Source organism: Felis catus, chromosome A3 (genome assembly GCF_018350175.1).
Source record: "Felis catus isolate Fca126 chromosome A3, F.catus_Fca126_mat1.0, whole genome shotgun sequence".
Lineage (NCBI taxonomy): Eukaryota > Metazoa > Chordata > Mammalia > Carnivora > Felidae > Felis > Felis catus.
In genome coordinates this window covers 100,372,593-100,398,048 of record NC_058370.1, presented here as the reverse complement: position 1 = coordinate 100,398,048, position 25,456 = coordinate 100,372,593, and the positions used below count along the sequence as shown (strand labels likewise).

At 44.8% G+C, this 25,456-nt stretch overlaps 1 protein-coding gene across 6 annotated transcripts in view; it reads left to right on the top strand.

Moving 5' to 3' along the window:
- Window positions 1–25,456, top strand: part of ST3GAL5 (ST3 beta-galactoside alpha-2,3-sialyltransferase 5) — a 49,930-nt gene that overhangs the window by 8,942 nt on the left and 15,532 nt on the right. For 3 of the 6 annotated variants that reach the window (XM_023251839.2, XM_023251836.2, XM_045054517.1), the window contains exons 2-4: window positions 16,505–16,628; window positions 19,475–19,586; window positions 24,641–24,745. In XM_023251839.2, the coding sequence (XP_023107607.2) occupies window positions 16,505–16,628; window positions 19,475–19,586; window positions 24,641–24,745 (341 nt within the window). Of the gene's footprint in view, window positions 1–6,516; window positions 6,642–16,504; window positions 16,629–19,474; window positions 19,587–24,640; window positions 24,746–25,456 lie in introns of those variants that run through there. The other 3 variants (XM_045054518.1, XM_023251838.2, XM_019827531.3) reach the window with 2 other exon arrangements.

Sequence of the window (25,456 nt, the reverse complement as noted above, 5' to 3'; positions counted from 1 at the left end):
GGTTGTGGTTCCGTCTTAGGCACATCTGCCGCTCTCTCCAGGTCCCCTGTGATCGGGCCAGAGCATGCCTCTGTGGGTATTTTCACATGGTATTTCTTCTATCTGGATGCCTGTTCCTGTCTTCTGTCTCTGAAGTCTTGCCCATCCTTTAGGGACTCGTTTACACATTATCTCCTCAGGGAAGCCTCCCTGATGTCCTGTGACGGAGATGACGGTTCCTTGCTCGGGGTGCTCCAGGTGTATTGCTTCCCCTCTACTGTGGCGTTATTTGGTATTTTGGGTATGAAGGTATTTTGGCCTTCCCTGGCTGGATTATTCATTTAAAGAAGAACGGGGCTGTGTCTTTTTATCTTTATATTCCCAGCGCCTGGTATATGGAAAGTGCTTATTAAATGTTTATTTAGGCTCTTTCCTTAGTTTGGTTGTTGTTGATAGTGCTGCTGTAAACATCAGGGTGCATGTACCCCTTTGAGTCTGTATTTGTGTGTCCTTTGGATAAAGACCTAGTAGTGCAGTTGCTGGGTCGCAGGGTTGTTCTATTTTTAACTTTTTGAGGAATCTCCGTACTGTTTTCCAGAGTGGCTGCACCAGTTTGCATTCCCACCAACAGTGCAGGAGAGTCCCTTTCTGTGCATCCTTGCCAACTTCTGTTGTTCCCTGAGTTGTTAATGTTAGCCATTCTGACAGGTATGAGATGGTATCTCATCATGGTTTTGCTTTTTTTATTATTTTTTTATTACAAAAAAAATTTTTTTTAATGTTTATTTATTTTTGAGACAGAGAGACAGAGCACGAACAGGGGAGGGGCAGAGGTGGGGTGGGGAACACAGAATCCGAAGCAGGCTCCAGGCTCCGAGCTGTCAGCACAGAGCCCAATGTGGGTCTCAAACTCACAAACCGTGAGATCAGGACCTGAGCCAAAGTTGGACGCTTAACTGACTGAGCCACCCAGGCGCCCCCATCATGGTTTTTTTGATTTGTATTTCCCTGATGATGAGTGATGTTGAGCATCTTTTCATGTGTCTGTTAGCCATCTGGATGTCTTCCTTTTAAAAATGTCTATTCATGTCTTCCTCCCATTTCTTCACTGGATTATTTATGAGTTTGATAAGTTCTTTGTAGATTTTAGATACTAACCCTTTATCAGATATGTCATTTGCAAATATCTTCTCCCATTCCATAGGCTGCCTTTTAATTTTGTTGATTGTTTCCTTTGATGTTTATAGCAGCATTATCAACAATAGCCAAACTATGGAAAGAGCCCAAATATCCATCAACTATGAATGCATAAAGATGTGGTATCTGTATGCAATGGAATATTACTCAGCCATCAGAAACCATGAAACCTTGCCATTTGCAGCAACGTGGATAGAGCTAGAGTGTATTATGCTAAGCAAAATAAGTCAGCCAGAGAAAGACAAGTACCATATGATTTCATTCATATGTGGAGTTCAGGAAACAAAACCAACAAACATTTGGGAAGGGGGGCAGAAAAAGAGAGGGAAGCAAACTATAAGAAACTCTTAACGATACAGAACAAACTGAGGGTTGATGGAGGGAGGTGGGTGGGGGATGGGTTGAATGGGTGATGGGTGTTAAGGAGGGCACTTATTATGATGAGCATTGGGTGTTATATGTAAGTTATGATCACTAAATTCTACTGAAACCAATATTACACTATATGCTAACTAACTAGAACTTAAATGAAAATTTGGAAGAAAAAAATGTTTATTTAGAGGATTGTTAGGGGGAACAAAGGAAATTATATAACAATATGGACCAGCCCTCTGCAACCGGGGGTTTACAAGAGAATTAAGCCCTGCTACTCTAGGGCAACCATTGTAAGTTATGAATAAATTTCTCTCCCATGCTTCCGGAATGATTCTAGTTATAGACCATCCTTGGGAGAATTGGGAAAATAGATATTCAGATCCTTTTGGGCTCAATTCTCTAGCCAAACCCAGCTTGAAGAGGCCTGGTATAGACACTTTGATCCCAATCCTGATAAAATATATGTATACAAAGAGTAAAGACTGATGGAATTGTAGACCAGAATGTTAACAGTGGCTATTACTGGGTCGTAGTATGACAAGCAGTATGTGATTTCAAAATGTTCTTTCCACTCTTGTATAATTTCTGAAGTTTCTAACTTTTTGATAATAGACTTGTAAAAACTACTTTTTGAATAAGCCAAGCCAGAGTTCTTAAAGCTGACCGCCTCCTCTAAGGCAGTAGTGAGTTGGGGTTTTTGTTTTTAAACGTAACAACATGCCGCACCAAGACCAGGAATCGTGGAGCTGAGCCCCTCGACGTTGCCGCTGGAGAATCGGGCCTCAGGTGTGAGGATGACTCTGGCTGTCAGCTCTCTGAACGTGGGTGTCTCTTTTTGATGGCACTGGACACCTTCGAATTAAAGGGCTGAGTTTCTAGCAGGCATGCTCACCATGAGAGGAACTAGCATGCACATGGATACTCACATATACTCTCAAAAGTAAATCTAGGGGCGCCTGAGAGGCTCAGTCGGTTAAGCATCCCACTTCGGCTCAGGTCCTGATCCCACAGTTTGTGAGTTTGAGCCCCACATCGGGCTCTGGGCTGACAGCTCAGAGCCTGGAGCCTGCTTTGGATTCTGTGTCTCCCTCTCTCTCTGCCCCTCCCCTACTAACTCTCTGTCTCTTTCTCTCTCTCAAAAATAAACATTTTAAAAAAAGGTAAATACAGAGGTGTTTTCCCCCTTGATTGCTCAGAATGAATGTAACCCAGTGTTATTTGAATTAAGTCTCACATGCTAATTCTTGCTCATGACTTACTGCTTCAACCAGCCCTATTTTTTCCCCTGAAGTTTGACCTTGTTTGTCCTCATACAGGATTTCATTCTTATTCCGGCAAGAATCCACCAGTGGCTGCTGAAATAAGTATTTAATGAGAACAGGGTATTTATTTAGTGCCTAAGTATCTTCCATCAAGTTACTTATTAATTACAAAGGAAAAATGGTAACTTGACAGCAGGGAAACCTGCCTCACGCTACTTTAACCAGTTGATCAAATTGAACATCACCAGGAGTGGGACAGTCAGCATCGTGTGGCTCCTGACAAAATGCATCGAGAAGAACACAGCATCAGTCTGTGATGTTTCTGCCAAAAATGTATAACTTGAATATAATCGTGAAGAAATTGACAAACCTCAAATGAGGGACATTCTATAAAATAACTGGCCTGTGCTTGTCAAAAAATGCCAAGGTCATAAAAGATAAAGGAACTGTTTCAGCTTGAAGGAGGTTGAAAAGATATGACAGCTGAATGCCACATGTGCTCCTTTTTGCTCTAGGGCCATTATTGGGACTACTAGAGAAATTTGTATAAGTTCTTTAGATTAGATGGTATTGAAACAACAAAAGCTGCTTGATTTTTATCATTATGTTGTGGTTGTGTAAGGGAATATCTTTGTCTTTAGGAAATACTAAAATGTTAAAATATTTACAGGGGGAATATCATCATGTTTTCAACTACTTTCAAATGGGTAAAAAAGTAATATGCATATTATATTGTATTATGTAGCAAGACAGAGCAAATGTGGTAGAATGTTACCAGTTGGGGAGTCTGGGTGAAAGGTATCCAGGAATTTTTTTGTACTGTTCATGCAATCTTTCTGTAAGTTTGGGATTATGTCAAAAAACAGAGTTAATAGAGTTTAAAAACTCGGAAGTCTGCAGGTCATGGTGCTGTGGCAAGTGTAGCATCAGAAGCCACATGGAGCTTTTCAGGGTCTCCCCTTTCCGTGGTCATTAATGAAGTCATTACCCACAACGCTGAGCTCTCTTCAGCATTGGCTCTGCTCCCCCGGGCGTCAGCAGAAGACAGGGTGCAAGATCACCAAAAGTGCAGCTTCACCTGACAGGAAGGTTTCTTTCTTCCGCTGTCCGCTGCTCCCTTCCCAGAGACTTGACTCCTGCTGGCTGTCTTCAGGTAGCCTGGTCAGCCAGCTCTGATCCACACATTTACCTGGTTTAGACTAGACCTACCACTGTCCTGTAACAGAGGCTTCCCAGGCAGAATGTAACTTCGGAAATATATTTAAACACAGTTGAGAGTGTTGATGCATGAGATCAGTGCACTTCACCAAGATGCTTTGGTTGAGCGCTTGCCAATAAGTAAGGCACAGGGCCCGCAGAGGGTATGCTTTGCTTAAAGCTTTGGCATCAGTCAGTTAAAGATGGTCCACCCTCCTGCTTGATGGAACCTCAGATTGTATGTTTTGGCAAAAATCCCGCATCTTTTGCGTTCTGCATAAGCAGGGGCGGGTTCTTGTCCAGCCCCCACTGCATTTCATACAGTTTAGGACAACGTTCTATGTTTTGGCTGGAGCCTCTCCTGTGGGGTGGGGTGACAGGGGCTGTTCTTGGATTCAGAAGGGGAGCTCTACGCTAGGGCTTGAGGTGGGTGTGTGGGTGGATCTGCTTATCAGAATTTGCAGAGAGGAGTTCCTCTGAAACTGTCCAGCCCTAGGGAACAGAATATGATAAGAACAGTGAAGCCTCTATACCTCCTTCCTGTCTTTCTTTCCCTTCCAGCTCTCCTTTCACAGAATTTCCTAACCCTCAGCCTCCACTCCATTTTCTCCACTCTGTGTCCCCCACTCCTCTATTTCCCCTTTAATTTTTTTAAACCCATCTCCCTCCACTTATTCCAGCTTCCTATTTCTCTCTCCTAAATGGCCATAATGTATGAGCGTCCATTGAATCAGCTAAGATTTATGTTTCCTGTTCTTACTTTGAAAAGTAGGTGAGACTCATAAATTTTAGTGGAAGAAGAGGCAGTGGAAATGTTCTCATCCAATCCTGCTTTTTACATCTTAGCAAACATCCTAAAGAATGACTTGGCCATTATCAAACAGCCAAACAGTGAGACTGTTTTAATCTCTTTTCCTCTTAAGAAACAAAACAAAACAGACCCAGCTTCTCTTCTATTTCCCATGGTGGTGGGGGGGCCAATCATTTGACTTTGTTTGTCTCCTTTCCCCAGGGCCCTGCACGTGCGCGCGCGTGCACACACACACACACACACACACACTGATTCTCATTTGAAAAATCCCATCCCTGTTCTCCATGATATAGGCATGCTCTGGACAGTTCACAAATGCCCAGTGGTTGTGACATCTGGACACAGGGAAGGATCTGGTCCTCACGTCTGCACGTTAGGACCATGCTAACTCTGGGTTAGCTATTCTGCGGGAATCTGGGTACGGGCCTCTGATGAGTGCGTTCATTCATTGGTTCATTCCTTCAGCAAGTAGTTAAGTACTTCTTACATGCTAGGCACTGTTTTGGGTTCTGAGGTTATAGCAGAGAACACAATTACCAGAACCTCTTTTCTAGGAAGCTTATGTTTTAGTGGGGAGAGCAGACAACAGGCAAATATGTCTGAGTCCTAAAGAGTACTGTAAAGTAAAGCAGGGGTGAATAACAGGGCTTAGGGGTGGGGATGCTCTTTTACAAGGAAGGTGACTTTTGAATAAAGACCAGAATAAAGATGATAAGGGAGAGAGCCACCTGGAGGCCTGGCAGAGACAAATGAAGACCCTGAGGTGGTGTGGGGGTGGAAACAAGAGACCTCTAGGCTGAAGGGGAGTGAGGAGGGAGGGGAGTATAAGAGAGAGGTAGGGAGGGGAAGAAGGTTCTGGATTTGACCCCGCAAGAGGTGCTGCTCTCTTGACATCTTTGTCATGTTAGTAAAATCTTGGAGAAACACCATGTGTAGTTTCTGGGCATGTTCGAGTTTTGGAGAATGTTTATGTATTCCAAGGACTCAGAATTAATTGCCTTAGCACCTTTAAACATGTAAAAAGCCAGCAACTGAGTGAAAGTAATGGTGTATTCTCAGCCTTAGAGGAATGCTGGTTGATTAGCAGTAGATTAAAACGCACACCTCGGAATCATTGAAGTGCTTGCATTTAAAAAAAAATTTTTTTTTAACGTTTATTTTTGAGACAGAGAGAGAGCATGAATGGGGGAGTGTCAGAGAGAGAAGGAGACACAGAATCTGAAACAGGCTCCAGGCTCTGAGCTGTCATCACAGAACCCGATGCAGGGCTCGAACTCACGGACTGCGAGATCATGACCTGAGATGAAGTCAGATGGTTAACTGACTGAGCCACCCAGGCACCCCTGAAGTGCTTGCATTTTGGTTGGTGGGCAAAACTAGTAGAGTGCGGATGCATTCATGGAGCAACGCTTTTATTTTTCATTTCAGTAGACAGGTCCTTGTAACTGCACAGTTTGTAGGAGGACCTGAAAATCTTTAGGCTGAAATCTGTTAATTACAGCTTACCAGAGAGCAGAGTTTCTCAAAGTACCACACCCACATAATTCAGGGGAACTTGCTTAAAATGCACATTTGGTGTCCTTGCCTGTTCCTAGCAGGTGGAAAATTCTGGAGATGAGGTCTGGGAATCTCCATACTTTACAGCCTCTTCCAGTGGTTCTTGTGCATGCTCAGGTTGGAGAACCATTGGCCAAGACAGTGGTGGAGGCATTGACTATTTATTTCTTCTTCTTATTATTTACTTACACAATAGATGTTCATTACTCACAGTGCTGGAGGCTGGAAACCCAAGATCAAAACACTGACAGATCCTGTGTCTGGTAAGAGCCCTTTCCTGGTTCACAGATAACCATCTTTACATATCCTCACCTGGTGGAAGGCACTGGTCATTTCAGTTGAATGAATCGTAGAAGACAGGAGATGATTGGGTGTGGTCTCAGCACCAGAGCTCTTCCAGCACTTCCTTTGTGGTCTTGATATCGTGGGTGAAATTTCACATTCCTAAAAGACAAGTAAGACACTGCTTACCCAGTAGAAACAGGGCAGGATGGTGTAGAGGGAGTTTTCCCCCTTGGGTGGAGGGAGTGGAATGGGATAAAGGTGCTTTGCTTTGATCGTATGGATCCAGGAATGAGTGTGGTCCTTCCATCCCCGTGTACACCTGGAACTCGCATACCCTGCAGGCTGGTGCTCTGCCCTGACTGCTGCGTGAATGCAGGCCTGTGCCTGTCTGTTGGCTTACACATTGCACAGGTGAGAACACGATCACTTACCTTGATGAATCCAGTTTCTTGAGACCATTCAATCCGAACCAAATATTAAAAATATTAGATCCTGAAACTCAAGTATCTTCGACTTTTAGTTCACAGTCTTTGGTTTTCCGTTTTTGCGGTGAGTTTAGTTACCCTCAATACTTTAGGAATATGGCAGTGTTGGAATGTTCATACAGACGGTGATTTTATCCCAATGGATAGAGTTTTGCCCCCCAGGGGACATTTGGCAATGTCTGGAGACAGTTTTGATTGTCACAGCTGGGAGAGATGAGCAGGACCAGAGATGCTAGTGGCATCTGGGGAGCAGAGGCCAGGGATGCTGCTACACATTGTACACAAGACAGCCTCCCACAACAAAGAATCACCCAGCCCCAAATGTCAGTAGTGCTGAGCTGAAGAAACCCCGCAAAAGATCAGTTGCATGCCTCTTATCTGTGTTGTGTCTTAGGATTCTCTTTTTTTTAAGTTTATTTATTGTGTGTGTGTGTGTGTGTGTGTGTGTGTGTGTGTGTGTGTGTGTGAGAGAGAGAGAGAGAGAGAGAGAGAGAGAGAGAGAGAACACTCAACAAGTGGGGTGGGAGGGGGCGGGCAGAGAGAGGGAGAGACAGAATCCCAAGTAAGCTCTGGGACATCAGCACAGAGCCTGATGTGGGGCTTGAACTCAGTAACCGTGAGCTCATGACCCGAGCCAAGACCAAGAGACAGATGCTTAACCGACTGTGCCACCCATGCACCCCTATGTCTTAGGATTCCAAGTAAGCTTTCATACAAACAAAGTTCCACAGCTAAAACTGGTTTGGAATTACCCAGATTGTCTGCCTGAGTGGACAGGAGGACAGGTTGACTTCTGGAATCAGTAGGAGAAAAGTAACATGTCACGCAGAGCTCTGGAAGCCATAGGTAAGGCCCTGGACTAGAGTACTCTTGAGCTTTTCTGACAAAACCGCCATTCCCCTACCTGCAGCTGCCTCTCCCTGTGGGGTGGGGGTAGGAGCGAGTTTAGTGTAGAACTTCACTGGTCCCTGCTGCTGCCCTGGGCCCCCCAGCCCTGCCGCTTTTGCCCTGTGCCCACATTTGGGCTTTGGCGAGACAGCGCAGGAGTCAGCTCTGTGACTCGACCCTGTCTGTGTGTGTGCTGAGTGGCAGGTGCCGTGCTTCTAAACAGCCTCCTTGCTCCCATGGCCCTCCCCACACCACTGTGGATACATTCTTGTCATCACTTCCCTCCACCTTGGGTTTCTAGAAAGTGGGGACTCATTCCAGACTCCCATCTGTCATGTCGTCTCTGCATGCCCACAGAATCGATGAAATGAACGTTTCACCCATTATTTTGTGTGTGGGCACCCATTATTACTTGTTTAGGATAAAGCAATATAAAGTGCATTTTGTTCAGGACCTCTCAGGCTGCTTTCTTAAATAATTGGACTTCAGAGTGCTTTGAACCCAGGCTTGGAATTGTCATGTCAGGGTTACTGATTTTGCTCAATATTTCCTTTTGTGATTTCCATCAGTACTTCCTGTGTTCCTTCCCTTCCTCCCTGACCCCTTGAAGGTGGGATTACCAAGGTTAAGAAGGCTCTGCACTGTGTTCTTCCCCTCCGGGATCTTATCTCTTTAGAGCAGTCTTAACTGCTACCTTTATCGAAATGTCCCCGGACCTTATCTGTTGTGGCACATCCTACTATTGACGGTTACAGATCCCCTGTTTCCTTCCTTACTGACAGAACCCTAGTTTTGTTTGGGGAAGCCTGTGGCCCAGCTTGTAAAAGTTCCTGGCTAACTTCGCAGCCGGGGGTAGCCACGTGATGCCGTTCCCTTCTGGCCAAAGAGATATGAATGAGAGACAAACAGATGTAAATGGAAGCCTGTCGGTTTCTAGTTTCCGGGGAAGGTTTCCCTCTCCTGATATAGGTGCTTCCCCTTCCTTTGCATCTCGTCCCTCTTCTCCTTCCTGCCTGGACTGTGGAATGGAGGTTGGCCATGTATGAATGCTGGAGGAACAGAAGCTTGGGGGGTGGGTGGGTGGGTGGCATTGCATCAGCCTGGCCTGCTTGCGCCTAGATTTCTGGTTCTGTGAGAGAAGGAAACCTGACTTGGCTAAAAGCCATGATACCCAGGTTTCTGTTACATGCAGCCAAGGGTACCCTCTGACTGATATTCCAGGGCCCCAAGCCTGGGTTCTCAGTTGTAACAAGACATATCAGCCTGGTGGCCCACAGGCGTCTGAGACTCAGCAGGGCCAAACTGACCTTTGTGCCCCCATAGCTTCCATCCTTGTGACCTTTCTCTACAGACAGCTCCACCATCCTCCCCATCACTTGAGCTGTCTTCCCTCCTGCCTGCTAAGCACATCTGGTCTATCCCAAGCCTTGTCGGTGCTGCAGCCGAAGCCCTTCCTCTCCCCACTGCTGCTGCCATCTTTGCTGAGGCACCCAGGATCTGCGGCTGGGAATGCTGGGCTGGCTCCCCACCAGCCTCTGGTCTCAGGCTCTCCACCCCTGCCCCTGCTATCCTTGCTGCTTCCCCATTGATTTTCCTCCACATTTCATGACGCTTCTTGAATAAAGTCCTCAAGGGCTTCTTGTGATTGTCCATGACCTTCTGCAGTCTTCCATATGACCTCATGGCGTGCCTTAGGTTGGGTTCCATAGAAGCAGAGCCTGAAACAGGACTCAGGGGCCCCTGGTTCATTGACGGGGCTGCCAGGGGAAAGGGGTGAGGTTGGGGTGGGGGGAGAGACAGGGAAAGGAGCTGAGCACAGCTGTGGTCCCAGCTGATTCCAGGCGTTCTCCCGGAGGCACGAGGGCTAGTCTTTTGTACCTCCTCAATCAATTGGGTGGGGCTGTAGGACGCATCTGCTGAGTGGGGGCAGATGCGTGCTGTTGGCAGCGGGCATTCACAGCTGATCTGTGGCCCCAGCCCTTGGGTGTCCAATAGGACCACAATATTGCCTTAACTCCTGCCTGCACCCCACCCCCACCCCATGCCAGTCATTTGCTGTTCCCCAAACTAACCAGGCCTCTGCCCTTTGCTCATTCCATTCCTTCTGCCCATAGAGTGCCTCTTCCCTCCCTGCCCAGCCCCTCTGCTGCGCCCCCTGCTCGTGGTGTGCATTCTCCTGGGCACCCCAAAGCTGTCTTTTCCCCAAGGACAGGCTTCCTGCCTCGTCTTCTGTTCTCCTTTATCAAGTAGAAGCCTTCATCTCAAACACAAAACCCAAACATGATCTAAGTGACTATTTTCTCAACTTTCCCTGGGTGGTACATACCTTATACCAGTCTTGTTAAAGGAGAGGAGTTAATTTATTCCATACTGTGGATGCCTGAGGGTTTAACTGTCTCAGACCCGGTGGGCAGGGCTGGCTGCCGGGGTGGATGTTGTGTTGAGCCTCCAGCCAAATTTCCACCTGTCTCCAGGTCATCTTTGTCTAGTTGTTTATCATCTCAAATTCACCACATCATCACAAAACTGCAAAAATTGACTCCCATCCCTGTCTTTCCATAACTAGGATGCAGCTTTACGCTTGCTCACTTATCGCGGCTGATTGCCTTCCTTTTATCATTTCTCAGTAGATCTCTGTCCTGTCCCTTCTTCCTGCTCCTTACCAGGGCAGGCCTCGGGCTCCCCTTTCATCTGGACAGCAGCGAGCACTCAGTATCCTGCCTCGCTGTCCCTTGGTGGGCAACCTAGCATGCAGCTGTGAAGTCCTCTGCTCCCAGAATCCTCCCACCTTAAAAGGCATGTTCTTTCAGCTGCTGCCATATTAACATCTGAGCTGTACCTGTTCTCCTTTCCAGGCAGTACACTCCAGCCATGTTGGCTTACTCACCTCAAGTTCACATTTTTGTTTATAACAGTCTGTGCCTTGGCATGCCTTCATTATTAAAACGAAAAACACTTCACATATTCGCGTACGTTCCCTTCCTAAAGCACCCCAGGTGGAAAGGCATGGACTTGGAGGTGAATAGATGTAGGTTGGAATTCTTGGCCCCTTATCCATGTATGACCTTTGGCAAGTTAAATGTATCACAGTCCAATGAAGGGGGTGTTTTTAGGATTCAGTGATATTGTGTGTAGGCTTTACCTCCCAATAAATATGAATGCCCTGTCCACTCTTGTACCAGTAGTTGTCTATATTGGTAATTTGGCAGTTCCTCGTGTCCTGCTTTGTGGTGTCTGTTCTAATCTTGTCGTGAGTGGTTAATTTTTCATTCTGAAAATGTTAGTGCCATTTCTACAAATAGACCGAAAACCTGAGCCTGGCCTTTTATCCATCAGGGCCTTCATAAGAATTATTTCTTCACCAGGCATGTAAGCATTTGAGAAGGATATTTTATGTTTTTATGTGTGAGTAGAAATACATAATTTGGAAAGCCAAGACTTTTCTGCATAAAGATGCTTAGCAAAGCCATGATATGGAGGCTATTATCCCAGCAGTTTGGGCGGGAAAAGGGCCAGACTTATGAGCCCTGGACCCTAGCACTTAGGAGGAGGCAGTAGGGGAAGAGCTGCCCTGAAGGGGGTGGGGAAGGAGAACAGGAGGGACAGAAGACAGGCAATCCGTTGGTGATGGCCTGCCAACAGAAGTCCTTGGGCGAGTGCCTGAAACCACCATCACCTCTGAAACTCTCATAAGAAACCAAGTATTTGTTCAATAAGTACGTATTAGGTGCCTATTATGTGCCTCTTACCATTCTAGGCACTGTTAATTCAGTGGTGAGCAAAATGAAGACCCCTGCTTCCTTGCAGTCTGTACTCTGGTGGGGGAGACAAGAGACAAATGTATATTAAAAGGGAAAAAAATGTATAAATAACATGTCTCCTGATAGTAAGTGTTCCAAAGACCAAATAAAGCATGCACATAGGAATCAACATAGGCAGTTTTGGTAAGTAGGGCATATCTGTAGTAGTTCCATTATTCTAGACTAAGAAATCTTCATGTTACGTAAATGAATTGACTCGAGCGGAGGGTTCCGATCACCAAAGTGAGTTCAGTCTGTGTGTGCACGTGCACAGGTTGGCAGGGGTGGCTTTCGTGTGGAGCAGTGTTCGTGACACTCTGCTTCTCCAGCTGATGCTGGCGAGTGCGAGCCCTCGGAAGCTCTAGGAATACTGCGGTCATCCTTCATTCATCTGTTGATTTCACTCACCAGTTTTTTGAAGACCCCTGATGCTCAGGTAGAGCAGGCATGCGGCTTCCACACAGTGGCAGGGGGAGCTCAGGCCACCAGGACTTGCTGAGTGTCAATGTTCTTCATTTTGCTTCTGCATAAATATATTTTTTTCCCAACTCAGCAGAACCCCCTACAAAATATAGTAACTTAGAAACTTACAGTTCCTACTACTTTTTTTTTTTTTTGCCTTTAAGTGCTTCATTTATGATATAGTGTTCCCAACACACTAAGAGATGCTTCAGGGTTCCTAAAAATATTTTTCATTTGAGTGGTTTTCAAATTTCTTTTCATCCTAGGGGAAGGACCCTTCCTCCCGCCATGAAAATGTCTTTAAGTTTGCAGAGATTAAAACGGTAATGCACAGAATGCAAAATGAAAAATAAACTTACCCACAATTGTTGATTATGATCGAGAAGCCCTGGAGATCGATCGGGGCTGGGAATGAAAGAAGCCTAAGGGGAAGGTTTGCAGCTTGGGTGGCTGAGTGGATGGTGCACCTTCAAAATAATGTGAAGAATAGAGGCAATGCCAGGTTCTGCTCTGTACTGTTGTCTGAGATGAAGACCATAGGCAGGTTGTTGGACACATAGTCTGAGCTTGGGTGACAGGTCTGCACAGGGAGTTGGGTCTAGGGGTTACTCACTTGAGGACATGGGTTAAAGGCTGGTGGTGGAATCTGGTGGTATTCAGGGAGGAGATTGTGCTGGGGATGGAGACCAGGACCCTGGAGCCATAAGATGTGCATGTGGGAGTTCAAGGGAAGATTTAAGAAGTTTAAAGGAAGTGTGTTTCCAAGGTATCCGAGGCATGGTGTGTAGACTGGTTGAAGGGAGGTAGACAGGCTGGAAACAGCTTGGCCATCGCAGGGAGCAGTGACAGCGAGGGGCCAGTGACCAGTGAGCACTGAGCATTGAGAGGTTCTGCAGGTTGAGAAAGGGTTTGGAGGAGTATGTGAGGGGCTTCAAGAGGATGTTGTTTCTCCAGAGATACCAGGAAGGGGAATGGAATCGACTCCATGATAGGGCTGGAGCCAAAACTGTGGCTGGAAGTGAGGGTGACCAAAAGGCACAAGAGCCTTAAAGCCCCAACAGATGAACCATATCAAATGAGACTGGGTGCCTGTAAGTTCCCTTTCTGTGGGATAATAGTAGCAACAGCCAGCAAGTACATGGTGCTTATGATGTGCAGTCACTTTCTCCATGTGAATTCTATGAAGTTGGTAATATTGCTACACCCATTTTACAGATGAGGAAACGGAGCTGCAGGAGTTACAGTGATTTGCCCAAAGTTTCCCCACTGGTAGGTGGAGGAGCTGAGCCCAGGTGACGGGCTGTAGATACTATGTTCTCATACTCCTTCTCATGAGGTCCTCTCCAGTATGATTAGAAAAAAACAAAACAGCTTTTTTTTTTTTTGAGCATATGAGCAGGACTAGACCTGCTGTCACCCCCAGAGTCCCTCCTTTCCTTGAACAATCCCACTTTCCTGAAAGTGGCACGAGAGCATCATCTGATATACTAGTCACTGTCCAGCAGGAAACCAGAAACGATGTTGATGCTTCTGGCAGGGAGGGTTTTCATGCAGGGGATTGATCACAAAGACATCGGCAGGCCTGGAGATAGCAAAGTGAGAGAGAAGTGTCAGCCAGAGATCAGGAAGCTTCTGTCACCCGGGGCTGAGGCTTGTACTTGTCACAAAGCTTCTGGAGATGCCATCACTTCTCTCAAGTAGAAACTGCAGACACTGGATGCCCACTGATGCTGTGGAGTCACATGTAGTCGCCCTCCCTTGCCTGTGACTGTCACCACCCCTGTCAGAACCTGCACTGCGTCAGGGGACCAGAAAGGTTGCTTCCTCCTCTTGTCTTCCAGTCTTCTACCAGGACATCCCGCAGTCACAGCTCAGCAGGAAGCCGGCTGGCCACAGTCTGAGGAAGGAAATTCACAGGCTTACAGCCTGCGGGGCAGTGCTGTCCAGCACACCAGTGACAGGCAGAGGTGGAGACCCTCTTCTCTCTGACACTGCGGTCTCTGGGTTTGCTGGAGGTCCACCTTGGTGCAAATCATGTGTCATTCTGGTTGTAAAAACAGAGACATCTTAGAATGTCTGTTTTATATACATATAGGTTCCAGGTAGCCTGCTGATTCCCACCACTTGGCTGGCCATGCATTTGAGTAACCTCAAGTTGTGTTTAAAAACATTCCAGGGTCTCAGTTGTTCTTCAGGAAGGGTTTACTAGTGAGGTCCTTGGCACTGTTTTTTGAAACTCTTCAGAAGGATACTTGTCTACAAAAATCCTGCACTGTAGTGCTACACAGTTAAAATTAGAACTGATGGAGAGATTGTTTCTAGGAGCAGAAAGATTAAATACTTGAATGTCAGTTTGATAAAAGATTTTGTTCAGAGGAAATGACACAACTTGAATGGAAATGAAGTGTATAATGAGATATAACTGTCTCTTGGCCAAATGACTATAATAAAGATATTATTTCTTAAATTAATATATAAATTTATCATAATAGCGTAATATAATAGGTGCCTATATTAGTTGAGATATGACTTCACTTTTAATTAACAATATCTTAAGCAAGACAGAAGTTTAGTTCTCCACCTTATAACAGCCCAGAGGCAGGCAGTCCCAGGTAGAATGCCCATGGGGTTGTCCAGGAACCCAGGCCCCTTCTCTGTTGTTGCTTCACCATCCCTTGGTGACGTGCTCTCTGTGTGGTCCAGAGTGGCTCATCATGTGTCAGTATTTCAGTCAGCAGGAAAAGAGATAAAGGTGTATGCCAAGGAATACACCCTGGAAGTTATACAAGTCACTTTTGCTCATATCTCATTGGCTAGAACTTAGTCACAAGGCCATACCTAATTCCAAGGGAGGCTGGGAAATGTAGTCTTCCTGTTGAGAGGCCATGCACCCTAGCTAAAAATCCAGAATTCTACCAAGTTGTCAGGAAGGGGGAAACTGATATGGGGGTGGGGGGGGGGGGAGAATGTATTGATTTCTACTATAGTACCCCTTGGAATATTATTTAGAAATTGAAAATTTGAGAATAAAATTAATTCAAAAGAATAAGTAGGCAAGCATACCCAAGAACATGTAACTTTTTAAGAAAAATGTCTTTTAAAATTGCCATATTTTCTCTTTTTTGTTAGTGTAACACTTTTGTTGTTTTAAATATAACATTTTCTCTTAATATATATATATATACATATATATATAAAACACTTTCTCTTTGAACTTTTATTATAGAAAACTTCAGATGTACAAAAGCATTAGAGTATTGAGAAAGGTTTAATGAGCCCCATGTGTCTAGTACCCAGCTTTGACACTTAATCCGTTTAATTAATTAACTAAAAAAATTTTTGTTTGAGGGAGAAAGAGAGTGTGACAAGTGAGCGGGAGAGGGAGAGAGAGGGAGAGGGAGAGCGAGAGCGAGAGATAGGGAGGGAGGGAGAGAGAATCTTAAGCAGGCTCCACACCTTCTTAACCCCAAAGCAGGGCTCAATCTCATGACCCTGGAATTGTGACTTGAGCCAAAATCAAGAGTCGGTTCTCAACTGATTGAGCCATCCACATGCCCCAATATTTAATCAGTTTAAAGCTAGAGTTGCCTTATCTATCCCCCACCTCCCCGCCTATCCCCTTCCTGATTTTTTTGAAGCAGATCTCATTTTTCCTGTTTCATCTGTAAATAGTTCTGTATGCACCTTTAAGAGGTAAAGGCTCTTTAAAAACTAATTAGACTTTTTATTTGGGGATAATTGTAGATTCGTGTGCAGTTGTAAAAAAAATAATACAGAGAGATCCCATGTACCGCTTACCCGGTTTCCCCCACCAGTAGCCTCTTGCAAAACCATAGTATAATATCACAGCTATGATATTGATAGGGGTATAGTCAAGACACAGAATATTTACATCAACACAAGGATCCAACCACACCCACTACCCCTTTCCATAACTCCTGACAACTACCAATCTGTTCTTCATTTCTGTATTGTGACCTTTCAAGAATGTTGTATACCTGGAATCATACAATATGTGAACTTTTAGTATTAGCTCAGCATAGTTACCTCTAGATTCATTCAAGTTGTTGGGTGTATCATTAATTCATTCTTTTTTATTGCTGAGTAGTATTCCATGCTATAGATGTACCCCCTAAAGGTCTTTGTAACCACAGTTTGCCTGACTCTCCCTCTTTTCCCTCCTCCTGGCTGCTTCTCTCTTCACAGCAATGCCCAGTGAGTATAACTGTGTGAAACTGAGAAGCGATTGCTCAAGACCCTCTCTGCAATGGTACACCCGAGCTCAAAACAAGATGAGAAGACCCAACTTGTTGTTAAAAGACATCCTCAAGTAAGTATGAGCCCTCGGACCTTATGATTGCCCTGACCAGGTCAGCTGTGGGGAGCTGGGAGAAAAATGCAAAAGGCCCTGAAGGATGGCTCTCGTACTTGGTCAGAAGATCATACAAAGGCACATTTGAGTAAGGATTCAGTGCACAGATGTCTGGATTTATGCATCAGGCTTTACTTAATGATAGGACAGTGCCAGCCAGGGAGGCACCATCCCGAGAGAGCAGCTCTTAAGTGCACAGCTCTCCCTGCCATTACGTGACCAAACAGGGCTTTTCCTCTTAGCTATTTTAAGTTCATCTAAAAATATGGCTAATTAAAGTCCTTTACAAGCTTCTGAAGAGCCTTAAATATTGAATACTAAAAAAGACTGGTGTTTTTTACTAAACTAATTCAATAACTAAAGTTATTGAATACTAAAAATGACTGGTGTTTCAGCCAGGTCACCCTTATATCCTAATATGTGGTATAATTGTTAAAGGAGGGACCTGGCAGTTGCATTTCGTAGCAGCCAAACCAAGTTGAAAATCACCCTTTTGAAAATACCACTAATTTAGGAGGTGTAGAAGGAGGAAGGTAGGAAAGGGAAATGTACATTAATATCTTCCAGCTACTTTTGACACCAACCGATATTTACTGAGGTCTGACATGCCTGGCACTGTGTTGGGTCCCGGCCTGTGGCTGCGAATGAGGTACACCTGGGCCAATGGCTGTTCACAGTGTGGGCGAGAGAGTCACGATGGGGAAGTACCGTGCAGTGTCCTCAGGGCTGTAGGCATTGGGCCTGCTTTTTTGTTTTTAATATTTGTTTATTTATTGAGAGAGTGTGCAAGCAGGGGAGGGGCAGAGAAAGAGGGAGACACAGAATCCGAAGCAGGCTCCAGGTTCCAAGCTGTCAGCACAGGGTCCAACGCGGGGCTCAAACTCACGAACTGTGAGATCATGACCTGAGCCCAAGTTGGACGCTTAACCAACTGGAGCCACCCAGGTGCCCATGGGCCTGCTTTTAACACTCTTCTTTTCCCTTCCCTTTTTTTTTTTTTTTTTTGGTAATCAAGAAAAGGGATTACTACATGCACTGAATGTAATTCCTTCTTTGGGGAGCTGGGGAGAGGAATAGGTAGGTAATACTGCATTCACAAGATTTAAAATTCAAAAGGTATTAAAAGTACTCAGTAAAATATCTTCTCATTCCTGCTCCCCACTTAAAGATAACCAATATTATCTTGTATATATAAGAAATATTGTGTGTGTGTGTGTGTGTGTGTGTGTGTGTGTGTGACCCACCCCCCATTTTTACACGGATGGTAACATCCTATTCATGTAACATTGTCCTCGATTCCAGGGAGAAATTAGGATGCTTGTCCAGGTTTTCTTGGGGGATCCTGTTGAAATAAGAATTAAGAAGTCTTGAACATACTTTCTAGCAATACTGTCCTGCATTATCCTCCTCAAATATTAAGAAATATTTAGCATCTGGTGTATATAGTATACTTTGCTAGATGCTGTATTTTTAAAACTGCCCTTTTCTTTAGACAAGAGATCATTTTCCCCTTAAGGTTATTCTTTAACTTTGTTTTTTTCAGTAACATAAATTATGTAAAACAGTGGTTCTTAAACTTTGGTTTAAACTTTTTTTTTTTTACTGTTTATCAGTATCACTTGGGGAGCTTATTAAAAATGAGGTTTTGGGGGTGCCTGTGTGGCTTAGTTAACCGTCTGACTCTTGATTTCAGCTCAGGTCATGATCTCACAGTTTGTGAGATCCAGCCCCACTGTTAGTGCAGAGCCTGCTTGAGATTCATTCTCTCTCTCTCCTTCTCTCCCACCCCTCCTCTGTTTCAGCCCCTCCTCCCCTCAGCCCTTCCCTCTCTCTCTCAGCCTCTCTCTCTCTCTCTCTCTCTCTCTCTCTCTCTCTCTCTCAGAAAATAAACTTAAAAAAAAAAGAGGTCTCTAGAACCAGGACTAGCCTTAAATCTTTTATCCTAATCCTGTGTGTGTACGTATGTGCATGTGTGTATTTTAAACTATACAATAATGTGAGTTTATCAGATCTTTAAAAGCAGTTTTTTGTAGATGGTCTTAAGGGTAGCTGGTGGTTCTGTCTCCCCTCAGTCAGCTTATCTCTGGGGGTAGAATCTTTGGAGCAATAATGATGAGATTGTTCATTTTGCTTTCTTATTCTTTTAAGGGCTCCCAATATTTTCTGCCCATTTTTTATTGTGGTAAAATACACATAACATAGAATTTACTGTCATAACCATTTCTAAGTATACAGTTCAGTGATGGTAAATACCTTCACACTGTTGTGCAGCCATCACACCATCCACCTGCAGAACCCTTTGCATCTTGTAAAACTGACACTCTCTACCCATTAAACACTAACTGCCCCCCCCTTCCTCCCTTCCCCCTGACCCGGCAGCCACCACTCTTTCATTCTCTGTGATTTTTGACTACTCTATGTACTTTATATAAGTGGAATCATACAGCATTTGGAAGACTGACAGTATTTTAAAATGGCAAAAAATTGAAGCTGAGATTCTATAGCTCAGAAGATGTTACTTGTTTTTTTAAGACCAGTGGTCTGCATCGTGATTCATATTTTATTATGACATCTTTGCAGAAACAAGTTTTCTCTACTTTCACTTATAACAGAGAGTCATAAATGACTATCTTGTTGGGAAAATAAGAAATGGTGCCCTAAGTTGACCACTAAGGTCACCTTAAAGACTACTTTCATGCTGCATGGCAGACAGACTCAATGTGGGGTAGGTTTTCACTTACTTCTCATGATTTCTCTTGATTATCACATAACCATGTCATGATGCCTAATTGATTTTTTTCCAGGTGTATATTGCTTGTGTTTGGCGTGTGGATCCTTTATATCCTCAAGTTAAATTATACTACCGAAGAATGTGACATGAAAAGAAGGCATTACGTAGACCCGGACCGTGTAAAGGTTAGATATTCCATTGGTGTGATTTAAATTAAAAAAGTTCCAGGCTTGTACTTAAACAGAAATGTCATCTCTAAAGGGTTATAAATAAGTGGTCATGAAAGTTATAAATGGAGGGAAAATACTTCATCTTAGCACTCCAAAATCAGGGATGACCCTCTCCCCCACCCCACCACCACCAAAAAAAAAAAAAAAAAACCCAACCCACCCACCTACTCCCCCACCTACCCCCACACCTACCCCACAGTATTGTTCCTCCGTTTACTGAAGTCGTGGCAGGAGGTGGGTTGCATTTGACACACCCCAGGGCACCTGTCGTGGAGTTACTTTGCTGTGATGTTGCCAGTGTACATGTTCTTAGAACAGGGGGAAGTTCTTTGGGTGTCACCTGTCATTGCTGTGTTGTATTTTTCATTTTAATGATTTCACACTGTATTTCAAGATTGTTCCCTTCAATTTATATTCATTTTTCTAAATCAATTGACCTATTAAATGCTAATTTCACTGCTTAGTTGAGTAGTTAAATGATCCAGTAATGTCACGTCCTGGACGAAAGAAGAGATGATTTTAAGTAAGGTAGCATGGCAGTAATGATAACCAACATGTGTAGGTGCTTTACATATATTAGTTAATTTCCATCACGTCTGGGAGCTACCCCAGTGTTCTCTCCCTCTTACAGATGATGGCTGGGAGGTGAAGCTGCTTGCCCAAGTTTACACGTAGTTTAGTTAACCAGTTTAGTTAGTCTGGTTTAGTGTATGCTGTGTAACTATTCTCCAAGTGCTTCAGCAATATAAACGCATTTTACCCTCATAGTAGGAACTGTCATTACCTCCGTCTCACAGCTGAGAGGAGGGGCGCGGAGAGTAAGTAACCAGTTTAAGGTTACCTTCCCTAGTAAGTGGTGGAGTTGGGGCTTGGACTCGGCCGTGTGGTCCTGGCTCCACGTGACTGCTGTCTACCTGGGTAGGGGATGTCCCCAGAAAGGAGCCAGAAGTTATAGGGAGGGTGATGCAGAGAGTAGGAGGGAGCTTACATTTCTGACCTAGATTCAAGTCTAAATGCCACTTAGTCAAAAATGAGACCTTGGGCAAGTTACTTAATTGTTTTGAGTCCCAGTTTTCTCAGCTGTGAAGTGTAGACAACAATATCTGTATAATAGGGTAGTCCTCGAGGTTGAATAAGATAATATACGCAGAACTCCTTTTCTGGTCAGGGTATTTGTTCACATGTTTTTACCTCAATCTGTATGTCCTTCGAAGTGCCTCACACACTATGTGGGACAGGTGGGTATAAACAAGGAAATGAAAATTAATACTTAATAGTTACACTTCATTATAAAATATTATTTTTATGAAATACTCTAAAATAATTAAATAAAAAAATAAACGGCACAGCTTGGCCGATGCAGAACCACTGTGTCTCACAGAGCCTGCCTTTTTGTGCTGTATCTGTCCCCAGAGGTTCGCTGACTCTGCTGATTTTTCCAGCATCAGCACGTCTGCCGTGGTGGAGCAGGATGTGTCTAGCGCCTCTGCTCAGGCTTTCCGCCTCCCCGTCCGGCTGGCCTTGCGGTCGCCCCGGTATCTGTGCGCCCTTCCCTTTGCTTCTTTGCCATGCTTATCCACATTCTCTTTCTCCTGTCCGTTTCATCAATCATGCCGTTAGCCGTCTGACCAACCGCGAAGATAATCACTCTCGAGTCTCGTTTAATTGAGGAGAGATGGGAGCTCTCGCATACAAGGGTCCAGCACACCATTTCACAAGTACAGGGTGGGAAAGATGTGCTTTAGTATACCTGGGGTAAAATTAACTTGGCAGTTTTCGTGCCTGGCCAGCGCCATCTGTGTTGGCCTGTGCCGTGGCTGCGTACAGCTTGTCCTTAGCTCCATTAATAGACCAGGGATGCTCTGCTTGTCCCTGCAGAGCTCAGACAAGTGCTCTGATCATTACGGCTATTACTCTGTAAAGTTCCCCAAGGAGTCCTAGTGACTCCGGAGGATGACCGGAGAAGAGACTCGAGACCATGTCCCTGAGGAACCTTTGAAGCAATGGGAACATTTGTGCGGCCCGAAGGAGAGAAGGACTGGTGGAGGGCATGTGGCAGCTACTGTCAGCAAGCCAGAGGCCTGGCCTATGGAAGGGTCTGCTCTGCCCAGGTGGCCTTAATGGCAGGGGTGCAGATCAGGGGATGGCGGCCAGGCTGAGAGGAGAAGCGTTTGATGGTCGGAGGCATCTACAGTTGGGATAAATGGGTGCCTTTGTGGCAAATCTCTAAAACGCTTTAAGCACAGCCAGGGCCTTCCAGGTGCCCCTCTTTACCTGCCTCTCTATAGTCAGGCATGCCCCACTGTGGCTGGAGTAGTATTTCTGAAAATTGAATCTGATATATTGCTTCCCTGTTGCAAACTGTGATTTGTTCCCATTACCTTTAGAATGTCCAGACTCCTTAGTCTGGCCTTTAGGGCTCTTGGTGGCTTGGTTCCTGCCAATCCCTTCAGCCTCCTTCAGCCACCCCATGTTCCAGCACTGCCTGAACCGGGGCCTAAATCTTAAATGTTTTCACTACTCCTTGGCTGAGCTGCTTGCTTTCTTCCTCATTTTGGTTTTGTTGTGCACTTCCCTGGTAACTAATGACGAACATCTCCTTGCATGTTCATTGGCCATTTATATATCTTCTAAGGAGAAATATCTGTTCAAATCCTTTGCCCAATTTTTCATTGGGTTATTTGTCTTTCTATTATTGAGTTGTAAGAGTTTTCTATATATTCTGGAGACCAGTCCCTTATCAGATACATGGTTTACAAGTATTTTCTCCCGTCTTGTGGATTGTCTTCCCACTTTCTTCACGGTGTCATTTTCAGCACGAAAAGTTTCTAATTTTGATTACGTCCAGTTAATCTATTTTTTCTTTTGTTCTTTGTGCTTTTGATGCCAGACCTCTGAAATCACTGCCTAATCCTGTGTTTTCTTCTAAGAGTTTTATAGTTTTAGCTCTTAAATGTAGGTCTTTAATCTGTTTTGAGTTAGTTTTTGTATATGATGTGAGGCTGGGGGCCAACCTTTTTCTTTTGCATGCGGATATCCAGTTTTCCCCGGCACCATTTGTTGAAACGATTTTTCCCTGTGTTTGCTACAATCTTTCTAACTTCTCTGGCTGGAGCCCCTCCCTCCCTTTGCCCCTCTGCTACTCATCTTTTACATCAAATCTCAGCTCAGGAGTTAGGTTTCTCAGATGCCTTCTCTGATCTTCCTTCTCTCTGTCTTCTAGAAGCCTCTTCATACCTTAATCCTAACATTTACGCTGTAGTATTTTAACTGTCTTTCCACTTGTCCTTTAAGCAAGCCCTTGGGAAATGGGGATTGTGTGCTAACATTTTCTATTAATGAATATATACTTAGGTATATTAAAGTCCAGGGAGAGGGGAGATATTACTGAACCATGGTGTGGTGTCTCATCTCTAAACTCCAGATTGTATAGAACATCCACAGTTAAGTAACAGGCAACTCTTCGAGTATTTTTCAGTAACGTCCATTAAGTTTAATGTCCCTTTAAGGAATAGGTGAGATACCTCCTCATATCCACCAGTAGACAGTAGACAGAAAACAAACAAACAAACAAAAACCATCTTGCCATCCCCTTCCCTCTAAACCATGGAATATGAGTTCTCCATTTAGGCTGATGGGGCCAAGTTTTAAAATCTAAGTTCACTGCAGGACCAATAACAGCCTCTCAGGGCTGCCAGTGCCCTGCCCTGATTGGCTCCAATGAGGATTCCCGACCAATCCCTGGCAAAGGGGATGGGAGTATCTAATGGGCAAGGTCAGCTTCCCAAGCCCCACTGCCTGCCTAGAGAAGGGGTGATAACTGCCTGAACAGAATTACGGCTCCCTAAGAAGAAGGAACAGGAAATGGAGACCCAGTAGCAGTCCACAGTGACCACCACATCGAACCAGTTCTAAAAGATTCTAAAAGATCATTATTTTTTCCAATGATAAAAATAACACCAAAAATTCAAATAATACAGAGATGAATAAAGTAGAAAGTCCCTTGCAGTTTGTGGAGAAAGAGGGGGGAATCAGCTGATGGTTTTATAAGTCAAACATGTTTGTGAAAATCTCGGTCAATTCAGAAATTAATAAAGTAGAAAGTGAAAGCTTGCTACAACCATGGTGGAATTAGAGATATTTTTTATTTCATTACTTGAGACTTTTTAATAGCTTTTTAACATTGTCGACGCTGTCAGAATGCCCCACTTTTCACAGTGGTCCTGACAGCTTGTCCTCTGCATGTGCCTCTGAAAACTTGCCACATTAGACAGACAGCAAGAGTTGGCGATCAGTGAGGATTTGGGTGGGGAATAGCAGGAGAGAAGACTGAAAATGAGCCGGGACCAAAGAGGGGAAGCCCTTGAATGAATGCTACACTGAGCAGGTCCCCAATTTGATATCTGGTCACATTTCATTAAGGCAAAACCAGAAATCCTTTCTCAAGTCCCCGGGATGCAGGAAATGGCCAGGGAAGCTGGCCGGTGTGGTCCTGGTGTTCTCAATGGCTGTGAGGCGGTGTGCAGTATGAGCTCTCTGCAAAGAGAACCCTGTCTCCAGACTGTTGCTGGACATTGGTCCTTACCACCAAGAGCACTGGGGCAAATTTGAATTGTTGTAGATGTATGTTAGCAGAAGGTGGTCTCAAAGCCGTGAGGCCCTGTTAGCTCTGTTGATGATATTCAGCAGCTAGCAACGTTAGTGGGACCCTGCTGACCCTGTTGGACTCTGAGCATTGCCTAGTTGTGCTGGGCTGGCCTGTGTTAACACAGCTGCAGAAGTGTGCCCGTGGCTTTTGTCCTTTCTATTTAAGGACGCCCCTTAACATACTGTTTCTTTAAAAAGACTCACAGTGTTCTCTGTGGGGACCCGGACACTTTGAAAGTGCATTTCAGATGTGAAATCGCACTTAAAAATGTTTGAGAGACAAGGGCACATTCATGTCAGGTCACAATCAGGTTTGGGCTGCATGGTAGCAGCAGTTTGAACTTGGCCCTCTCTCTTCTCAGCTAAAAACCACATATCACCCTGAGGACTGCATTTTGTGCTGTGTAGTTAATTATGGCCAAATATGCTTCTCTCTGACTCTGCAGACCTGCGCTCACATAGCTAAGGTAAGCAGTATAACCTGGGCCGAGGTATTCGTCCAGGTGTCTGCACCTCTAGACTGATTCTTTTCCCCTCTTAGCTCTGCCTCCTCGCCCCAGATCATCCTCGGATATCAGAGATGAGGAAACTGAAGCCTTGACCGAGGGTTAGATCTTTAGTCAAGGTTACACTGCTGGTTGACAGATCTAGAACCGGGTCCAGCATCCAGATCTTCTGATTGGTTTTTCTTAATGGTTTACTGTGCCAAAATACACACACCATAAAATTTACTCCTTTCAAGCATGCAGTTTTGTAGTGTCTGTGCACTTACACAGTTGCACCACCATCACTCCAGTCCAATTTTAGAACATTCCGTCCATCACCCAACGGGTAAGTTACCTCACCTGTTGTAGTCTGTCCCCACCCTCAGCCACCAGTCCCAGGCTGCCACTGACTGTCTGAGTTTTTACTGTGGTACTCTTTCTGTGACTCGGTTATTCAGATTTTGCCCTACTTTTTTAGCTGGGTGGGAGTTACAGATGGTTGACTTCAATGTGAGTTACATGCGGCAGTAGCTTTGCTCACGGTTCTCCTGCGGCTGTTGTCACATGTTTCGGGCAGAGTGCGTAATGCTGTGGGCGTCAGAGCAGCCCCTGGGAGGAAGAGGCCAGCACCAGCCTGGTACACATCTGGCATTGAAAGCGTCATAAGGTAGCCCATGCCCTCAGCTCACGTGG